At 43.8% G+C, this 9,985-nt stretch overlaps 1 protein-coding gene across 5 annotated transcripts in view; it reads left to right on the top strand.

Moving 5' to 3' along the window:
* The first annotated feature begins 4,428 nt into the window (after positions 1-4,428).
* Positions 4,429-9,985, top strand: part of TEX10 (testis expressed 10) — a 32,704-nt gene continuing 27,147 nt past the window's right edge. The window contains exons 1-4 of one of the 5 annotated variants that reach the window (XM_080976607.1): positions 4,490-4,507; positions 7,156-7,227; positions 7,469-7,658; positions 9,178-9,890. In XM_080976607.1, coding sequence (XP_080832733.1) covers positions 7,479-7,658; positions 9,178-9,890 — 893 coding nt within the window. In that variant the 5' untranslated portion in view covers positions 4,490-4,507; positions 7,156-7,227; positions 7,469-7,478. Of the gene's footprint in view, positions 4,508-5,761; positions 7,228-7,468; positions 7,659-9,177; positions 9,891-9,985 lie in introns of those variants that run through there. The other 4 variants (XM_080976608.1, XM_080976609.1, XM_080976610.1 and 1 more) reach the window with 4 other exon arrangements.

The following is a 9,985-nucleotide window of genomic DNA, read 5'->3' as shown; positions in this document are numbered from 1 at the left end:
GTCACTCCGTACTACTATAATGTAAGTATTGTGTCTCATGCTATTGAAAGATCTATGAATTATTTTTAGGTATACCTGAAAGGATGCTGGAAGATGCTCTCCATTAGATAATGCTATCTCTTGATGACAGTACACTGAATTTCCTGGAGAGAGGGATTGACTCTTAAAGTCTGTAATGTAGATGTGTTCTGGTAGTGTCTTCATTGAAATTTGGCATCCTCTTATAAAACAGTCCATCCTGAAGAATGGCATCCACCAGAATCACAAACTGGACTGATCCATTCCGGGGGAGGAAGGGGGGCAAGCTGGAATGTGGGGGAACTCTTTGTAATTGTGTTTGTACACTGAAAATCAATAAAACTCCATATTAAAAAAAATAAAAGAACATGTGAAGAGTCATTGGCCCATCTTGTCCAGAATCCTGTTCTCACAATGGCCAAGCAGATGACTGGGGGAAAGATGAAAGCAGCACAAAGCATTCTCTTTTGCAGTTTTGCAGCCATGAATTTGTCTAATCCTCTTTTAAAGCCATCTGAGTTAGTGGCCATCGCTGTCTCCTGGGCTTTGCCACAACAGAGTTTCCTGCATGTTTGCAGCTGTTTACATTTCCATTTAATTTGCATAGTTCACATGACATTACCCCCAAACAACAACAGTCTAAATTATCTTCCTCTGTAAATTCGGGTTCACCTGATACAGGGATAAGCTGCAGGAGAAGTTGGGCTCCAAACTGCTCCACATTGGGGGTCACAGATTATTAGTTTTGGTTTCGGGGGTGGATGGATCAACTGTCACTTTCTACTCTCCTTTCCATTCTCACCCACTGCTTTCATTTCTTTTCTGCCTGTGCTCATAGCTATTTGCAGTGCACTCCTGAATGGAGGATTTCCCCCTCTTTTGATTCCTCAGATTTGCACAAAACTGTAGAATGCTTTTTCACACTTCTTGGCCCAGGAATGCCACTGAATAATAATAATATGTTGTGTAAAACAATAATTCTTTTGTTCTGTTCTGAACCTACTGTGGGTCAGTATAATTTGTTGACCTGAAGGTTTTGTGATCTTAATGGATTAATGTTGTTCTAGCACATCTGCTTTTAATTGCTGAAACATTTCTACGCAGATGTGAACTGTGTCTTTTCTTACATGGAAGCTTCAATTTGGAACATTTAAGAAACAGGATTGGCTTGAAACATGAACCTTTTCAAGTTTCTACCTTGTATCCTTCAACAATGGAGTTAATAGATTGTCTTTCTCTCCCAAGTTTTTTAAAAGAAAAACCTCCTGTTCAACCTTCCAGTGATGATATGGGAACAAAGTTGAAGTTCAAGCCACGATTTAAGTGAAAAGCATCACAGTTGAATGCAAACATCAGTATTAGCACACATAAAATTGGTTAGTTTGTGTCCACAATTAAAGAAGTACCTAGTGAATAGGCCTCTCCTGATGCTGAAACACAACATCAGCTGTGTTCTAAGGAACATTTATCAAATCCTACATCAGACAAGGGCAGATTTGAGGGTAAACCATACACAGCACGGGTCTGCCCTTGTGGCTCGTTGGAAGTTGAAACTGCTTCACATGTACTATTACGTTGTCGTCTTTATGAGGATATACGTTTGACTTTTATTACACCTGTTTTGCAAAAGTCCAGGAAAGAATCGGAACACCATAGTTTAAAACTACTGCTAGAGCACAAGAATCCCAAGACTACATTAAATGTAGCCAAATTCTGTGCGTCTGCAATTAATCGCAGGAAGCAAGTGGTATCCCATAATGACCAAACCCCTAAATGTTAATTACAGGGGGCACGCTAATAATTAATTTTAATTTTTTATATTTAAATCCTTGTTATATTCATATTGTCCTCTGTATTTCTGATTTTTTTTTTGTTTGTGGTTGTGTGTGTTGATGCTGGTCTATGACCGTATTAATAAATTCATTCATTCATTTATTCATACATCAGACAAGCCAGAGAGCTCGGCAGCACCCACTCAGACTCAGACAGCTACACCCAGTATCTCTCTTCCAGAATCATCGGCAACATCTGACAATGACATAGCTGCAGAATTTTTCAGAAGTATAAGAAACATGGACTTTGATGAAGTTGCTGCCATCCTACACAAAATAACAGCATCAAACCCATCATTCAGTGGTAATTTTTTGTCTGTAAGCCACTTTGCAGCATATAATTATATTTAATATAATAGATATTAATGAATCAAATCAAATCATATTTGAACCTTAGTGAGGCTGCTGAAGACATTTCTGTCAATCTTTCATTCTCTGACTCTCTTCACCACAAAGCCAATGTCAATCCAAAAGTATTCCTATAGCCAGGAAAACCCAGCCATCTGTCTTTAGGGGTCTTCGCCCTAGCTGTGCAGTTTCCCTCTGTGGTCATGATAGCAATCCAGCCACTCAGTTCCATGTTAACCTGAAAGGCTGCCTGAGATCTGTATAGACACATAGACTATCTGGGGAAATAATACTATTTGTATTATTTTCAAAATAATTGCCTATATTTTTGAAACAAAAGTAACCCATACCCAATAAACCCAACAGTTTTCTCCAGACACCGCCAAATGTCCATTATGAAAGCGTATATTTCCATCCAATGACCACCACTTAGAGTATAAATTTGTAAAACAGGTTTTTATTAAGTGATCCACAAGTTCCTATAAACCCTTGGAGCGGGACTTTGGTTTTCCGGGGTATTTGCGAACAAAATAAAACTCCACCAAGGGTCTTTGTACTTTGTTCCTCTTGTCAATCTCAACGTGTGCACCAACTTTTCTGCAAGAGCAAAAAACTAAACTGCCTTGTACCAAGTGTTCAAGTTCACAACTTTTGGGAAATTCTGCTTTTGGAACTTTGGCCCCCCTAATATGGAAGCTGTTCATTCTTAATTTTTGTTTATGAGGAGCCAGTTATGGCATTCTGCACATGTGTTGTAGCACATGTTCTTAAATAAGTGCTGCACAAGCCCCATTTTGAAGGGGAAACAAGGTTATAAATGGCAGCCCTACCAAGTCTAAATGTCATCAGCCACCACAGCTGATGTGTAAGTGTGCATACAATTGCAGCTGTTATAGGAAAACCCTTGGGCTCACTTGGATTACCAAAGACACCAGCCAGGAATAGACGAGCAAAATAGCAGTCAGTAGGCCTGTTGTTGTTGTTGTTTAGTCGTTTAGTCGTGTCCGACTCTTCGTGACCCCATGCACCAGAGCACGCCAGGCACTCCTGTCTTTCACTGCAAGAAGATCAAACCTATCTATTCTTAAGGAAATCAGACCTGCGTGCTCACTGGAAGGACAGATCCTGAAGCTGAGGCTCCAATACTTTGGCCACCTCATGAGAAGAGAAGACTCCCTGGAAAAGACCCTGATGTTGGGAAAGATGGAGGGCACAAGGAGAAGGGGACGACAGAGGATGAGATGGTTGGACAGTGTTCTCGAAGCTACCAGCATGAGTTTGACTAAACTGTGGGAGGCAGTGGAAGACAGGAGTGCCTGGCGTACTCTGGTCCATGGGGTCACAAAGAGTCGGACACGTCTAAACGACTAAACAACAACAACAATCGGGTAGGCAACCTAAGGCCCATGGGCCGGAAGCGGCCTGCGGAGGTTGTTTGACCGGCTCACGAGCCACCCCTGAACCGAACTGCCTGCTCTCACACTGCGCTAAACCGGCGCGGAGACTCACTTTTGTGGCGCAGGAAATCGCATCTGCGAATCCACATATACTGAAAATCATGTCTGCGCAGACGCAGATGCCGAAAATCGTGGGCACGCTCACGTTCGTGCGCAATCCGGCCCACAGTGGGACCGATCTGGCCCAGGCAAGATAAACCTTGCTGACCCCTGGTTTTAATGATACTCTCTGTGTGCGCGCGCACAATGTTTTAATTCTATCTATGTTTTATTTCTTTCTTAAAATATATATGTACAGTGCAGGTACAGTGGTACCTCAGGTTAAGTACTTAATTCGTTCCGGAGGTCGGTTCTTAACCTGAAACTGTTCTTAACCTGAAGCACCCCTTTAGCTAATGGGGCCTCCCGCTGCTGCCGCGCCGCCGGAGCACGATTTCTGTTCTCATCCTGAAGCAAAGTTCTTAACCCGAGGTAATATTTCTGGGTTAGCGGCGTATGTAACCTGAAGCGTATGTAACCCGAGGTACCACTGTATACGCATTTGCTTTTAGCTGCTCTCAGTTTTATCTGCAAGATGCCTCGAGTCCCTGTCAGGCTGCTGTTCCACCTCCGCTCCTGAAGGCGGCGCCAGGCGCGCAGCCTCCCTTCCCCTCACGCGCTTTCCCCAGTCAGCGCTCCGCCTCCCTCTCCGGAGGAGGGTTCCAGTTGGACTACGCAGCTGCTGGGGTCACGTGCTCCACTCAGCCGCCCTGCTGATTGGGCGGGCGGCTTCTGGAAACCGTGGCTCCTCGTGACCCGGAAGGACTCCCCGAGCGCGTTTCCGTCGCTGCCGGCCGCGCGTGCAGGAGGTTGGTAAGTGGGGCGGGCGGAGAAGCGGGCTTTATTTCTTTCACTGCGCCGGCGCCGCCCCCGCTTCTTGCTTTTCCGTTGGTCACCCCGGTCCGTGACAGCCCCTCCCCCCCCCCGCGCTGCTGCTGCTGCTTCTCGCTTGGCCGCCAGGGACGCGAGGGACGCGAGGAACCCGCCCCACACCGCGTCGGGACAATGCTTCCCTCCGCCTCAGTACTGTCTGCACTGGCTGGCAGCAGCGGCGGCGCTCCGGGTTTTAGGCTTGGAGTCCCTTCTCCAGCCCTACCTGGGACGCTGTGGCTCTTCGCCCTTAACGACAATCGTGGTCGTTCCGAAAGTCACTTTTGGCTAATTAAACCATCTATGGCCTTTTAAAGCGGCGCGCGGAGGGGGGGGTGTTTTGTTTGTTTGATACTATACTTTTGTGCTTTTATATTGTAAACCTGTGTCCTGAGATCCTCAGATGGAAGGACGGTATGGAAATAGTAGTAGTAATAATAATAATAATAATTATCCTGATGATAATCATGCTTAGGGGAGAGCCCTGAGACGCGGGGGCATCACACACACACACACACAGACACATATAAATAAAGGTAAAGGGACCCCTGACCATTAGGTCCAGTCGTGACCGACTCTGGGGTTGCGGCGCTCATCTTGCTTTATTGGCCGAGGGAGCCGGCGTACAGCTTCTGGGTCATGTGGCCAGCACGACTAAGTCACTTCTGGCGAACCAGAGCAGCACACGGAAATGCTGTTTACCTTCCCGCCGGAGCGGTACCTATTTATCTACTTGCACTTTGATGTGCTTTTGAACTGCTAGATTGGCAGGAGCAGGGACCGAGCAACGGGAGCTCACCCCGTTGCTGGGATTCGAACTGCCGACCTTCTGATCGGCAAGTTCTAGGCTCTGGTTTAACCCACAGTGCCACCCGTGTCCCATATCTATCTAATTTTAGAACAGTTACAGATAGGTAGCCGTGTTGGTCTGCCATAGTCAAAATAAAAAAAATCCTTCCAGTAGCACCTTTAAGACCAACTAAGTTAGTTCTTGGTATGAGCTTTCGTGTGCAAGCACACTTCTTCAGATACGGTATCTGAAGAAGTGTGCTTGCACACGAAAGCTCATACCAAGAACTAACTTAGTTGGTCTTAAAGGTGCTACTGGAAGGATTTTTTTTATTTTAATTTTAGAACGTTTTTGTTTACATATTGCATTCATTCCAAAATACAAAACAATATCTTTTAAGAGGTTCCCAGCCACTGGACTTCTCCCCACACCCCTCTCCGGTTTCAAATCATTATCTCTTTTCTTTTCTGCCTCTTTGTACCTTTATCTGATTTATTCACCTCCCTTAATAAGGGACAGGCCCTGTCCTCAGGCTTGCAAGCTTCACACACACATGCACACACACGGAAGTGAGGGCAAAAATGGTAAAAAAAAAGTTTTTGCAATGCCCAGAACAAAGTGATGAGTTCTAAATAAGCCTTTATGTGAAAGTTCCTGCCAGCCAGGTCTTTCCTTGCTGGTGGTTTTTGCATGCACAGAAGTGATGCTTTTGGCTCATCCACCCTTGTTCCTCTGGGCCAATGTCAATGTGTGGCGTTCCCCTTCTGCTTCCCAGTCCCAGGCCAACTGGCCATTGGGTCCCAATGTTCTGGCAGGGAGGTGGGAATGCAAGCTTCCTACAGCAGTTGCTTCATTGGTTGATATGGTGGGGTTAGGTTGATTATGGTGGAGTTGTTCCTGAGATGCAGGGGTGTAACCTCCCAATGGCTCTAAGAAATATGGCTGATAGTTGGGGCTAGAATATGCCTCCCTGTTTTATCTTTGAAACAGCCATGCGCTCTAGTTATCCAAAAAGGTTTCCTTTATATGGAAAACCGGTCTGTCAGTTTGAAGGTTAGTCTAAAACCCTTCCTCCAGGCACCTTAACTTCCTGAATGCTGATAAATTCTGTTTTTATCTGGTTGAGTTTTTGCTTATGTGACCTTCCTCCTGTGGTCTGAAACAAGCAGCCTAACTACAGATTTGCAGCTTAACTCTTAGAGGGAGTGATTTTGGCTCCGGGGTTTTGAACCAAAAAGTTCCCAGTTTGCATTCAATACTCTTCACTAATACAGGCATCGTCTCACGGGCAGTCGTTAGGAAATAATAAAAAAATTCAGTTCAAACCCAGAAATGGCAGGAGAGAGCTGGAAAGTCCCTGTGGCTTGCAGGGAGACCTTCCCCGGAGCCCAAAGAGGATGTCAATAAGGGCAGAGGAAGCCCCGAAGAGACCAGCTGCTCAGTCTCTCCGTCTTAGCAGCTGATGTGCAGGGTAGTGCAGTAGTAGCAGCCGCCACTTTCCCGCATGTCCTCCAGCCTCCTGATGGAGGTTCAATTCTAGTTGTGGATATTTTTGAATGCAGTCTTTTTTTTGTATGGATTGCAGAGAGCATTTAAAGGGTGCTCCGCACTTTATGCAATTTCAGTTATGCATGCAGGGGCCTGGAACATAACCCTCGCTTCAGTGGGGGGATGCATGTAAAAGCCTTCAACTGTTAATACCTCTTTTTTTAAATGTGAAGGTGCTAGGCTATGTTGATATTGATGTTGTGAACCCTTTGTATGTGGAGATGCACAGAATTTCTTTTGCCGTCCATCACAGTACCTTACACTCTGAATTTTCAGAGTTGGATCTATCGTAACTTCATCTTGAACTCAAGAGAAACTTCATCAGGTAAGCTGCAGTGCCATGAAGAAGGCAATCTTTTCTAGATTTTCAGGTGACTAGCATTAGGGAGTAGAGCATAAGGGTGTACACTTTGCAGTTTCTTTTTGGATTATGTTGCGGACCCTGAAGAAAACCAGAAATTGACTTTGATTTCAGAAACTGAGTCTGAGTAATTGTTTGCTCAGTTTAGTTGCAGGAACTTTCCCCCCTTAAACATACTTGTTCAACTGTCTATATTTTTCTACAGTGGCTTCAAAATGACAAAGAAAAGAAAACATCAAGAAGATTTTCACAAGGTGAAGCTAAAAGTTGGAAAAAAGAAGCCTAGACTAGAAAATGCAACAGATACAAACTTCAAAACAAGAGCCATACATCTATCCGAGCAGCTTAGAGAGGATGGAGTGCTTCCAACAAATAATAGAAAGCTTAACATAAAGGTACAGTGAAATGTGAATTTATATGCCACCAATTATTGTTGCACTTTTGAGTTCATTAGCATCTGTGAGACTAATTTTGATATAGTGTGAGCTTTTGTCAAGGGTTAACGTACTACTGGAGATGCCAAAACATTGTATCTAGGAATCTGGACAGCTACATAGATAAGTTGGAGAAGACAATAAATTTCAAAATACCTAATCTTTTTAATTTTAGCATTATTGTTAAGCTGAAATCAGAGTTACAAGGACCCTTGCTGAATACCTTACAACCTCAGCTAATAATCTCTTACTGTGTCTTTGTTGTCATGAGGTGAGCTTCCTTAACCCAAAGCTATATCAGTGGTGGTCAACATCTCCATCTCATGAGTTGTATTGTTACAAGATAGATGCTTTTAAATACTGCTTCCTGTCACAAAGTGTCTTCATCATGTGGCAAAGTTCCAACAGTGGTGAAGCCTTCAGTGCCTTTAGAAGAGGGGAGTTCCATAAGAGTTGATTTGCCCAAGGTAGCACCATGAGTATGCTCTCTCCTGAAATTCATTGAGATTCTCAGGTACTTTGTATTATGTCCATCTTCCAGGTCTAGTCTATCAAGACTCCTTGTGACCATTGTTGATAATCAGCTGATTATCAGCGGTTGCAGAGCGCTAGGCACAGGGCTTCATAAGTGATGATGATCAGCTGAGTGTCAGGATTTTCAAAGTCCAGGGCATGGTGCTTTGCACAGGACTTTGCAGGTGTTGCCAATCAACTAATAGGTGGTGCCTATTTGGTGTACAGCGCAGGGCAAGTAGGCATGGCTTGGCCAACATGGGCTTGCAGACCAAATGGCCAGGCCTAGTAGGTCTGATTAGGACCGCAGGTCAAAGGTTCCCCACTACTGAACCAAGTCCTACTCCAAATAGACCCACTGAAACCAATGAACTTAACAGTACTTGCATCCATGGATTTCAGTAGGTCTGCTCTGTGTTTGACTAATGTTCATTAGTTTTATTTTTAATTGTTCTACTATGGTAAGATTTCCAAGCAACTGGCTGGATTTTATTTATATTCTGATTGTGTACTGAAGACCTATAAAGTTACATTCAATCTTAGCATTGATTGCCTTGGATTTTCATTGATTGCTTTGCATTTTAAAGCATAAACACTCTGTCATTTACGTAAATGCAGATTTATGTCTCCTGCTTGAATTCCAGTAATTTCTAAACATTGATTAAACAGCAAAGGTGACATCTAGCTCCGCCTCTGAGAAATGTTTGTTTTGATGTATGCAGCCTAAGCCTGTGCAGAAATAGGTACAATTAACTGAAATATGTGAGCTTATTTCCCCCAGTTGTGCAAAAGAAGGGGCTGATGGTTTCTTAACGTTGTAATGCTTTGTTTTTGCTGTGCTGGTGTGAAGGTTGCTTTTATTTCTTGCTTTGGAAGTGTATAAAACCTTTCAACCACAAATGTAATAGTTATAAGTTTGTGATGTAAATAGTTTTTCAGGCAATTACCAACTCTGTATTTCTTCTAGGATCTGCTTTCACAAATGAACCACTATAGTGCAGGAATTAAACAAAGTGCCCTTTTTGGACTCAAAGATCTGCTGTCCCAGTATCCATTCATCATTGATGCACACCTTTCAAATATACTAAGCGAGCTGGCAGCTGTGTTTACAGACAAAGATTCTGCTGTACGAGCAGCAGCAATCTGCCTCCTTAAGTTCTTGGCTCCCAAAATACGAGCTGAACACATCTCTCCATTTTTCCCATTACTTAGTGCACATCTTTCTAGTGCCATGACTCATATCAGTGAAGGAATTCAGGAGGATTCTTTGAAGGTATTGGACATTCTGTTGGAGGAATACCCTACTCTCCTGACGGATCGCAGTAGTGTGTTGCTGAATAACTTTGTAGAACTTATTTCTCATCAACAACTGTCAAAACAACTGAAAAATAAGGAGAAAATATGCTGGATGCTGTCTGTTAATCCTAATCGTAGGGTAACTTCACAGCAATGGAGGCTTAATGTGTTGGTCAGGCTCCGAAAGTTCCTTCAGGTGCTGGTGGAAGGATCCAGTGAATTAGAAACTGACAGCGAAGGGCTACAAGAGCCAAATGACAACCCACAAGTACCAAGAAACTCCTTGCATGTTAATTGGCAGGAATATGCCAGCGGCCAGCAACACATCCAGTTGTATGAAAATGGTGGCCCACAACTCAGAATTCATTCATCCTTCCGGCTAAGGTAAGAAATAGCGTGCTTACAACATGTTTGAAGGTTCATGCTTTGTCACTGATGTGAAATGTAGTGAGCTGGCTGCTGTTGACCATGGCAATATA

This window comes from Podarcis pityusensis (assembly GCF_964106645.2).
Source record: "Podarcis pityusensis genome assembly, chromosome: 13".
In the NCBI taxonomy this organism is placed as follows: Eukaryota; Metazoa; Chordata; class Lepidosauria; order Squamata; family Lacertidae; genus Podarcis; species Podarcis pityusensis.
Note: the sequence above shows the minus strand (reverse complement) of the source record. Positions and strands in the feature narration are given on the sequence as shown.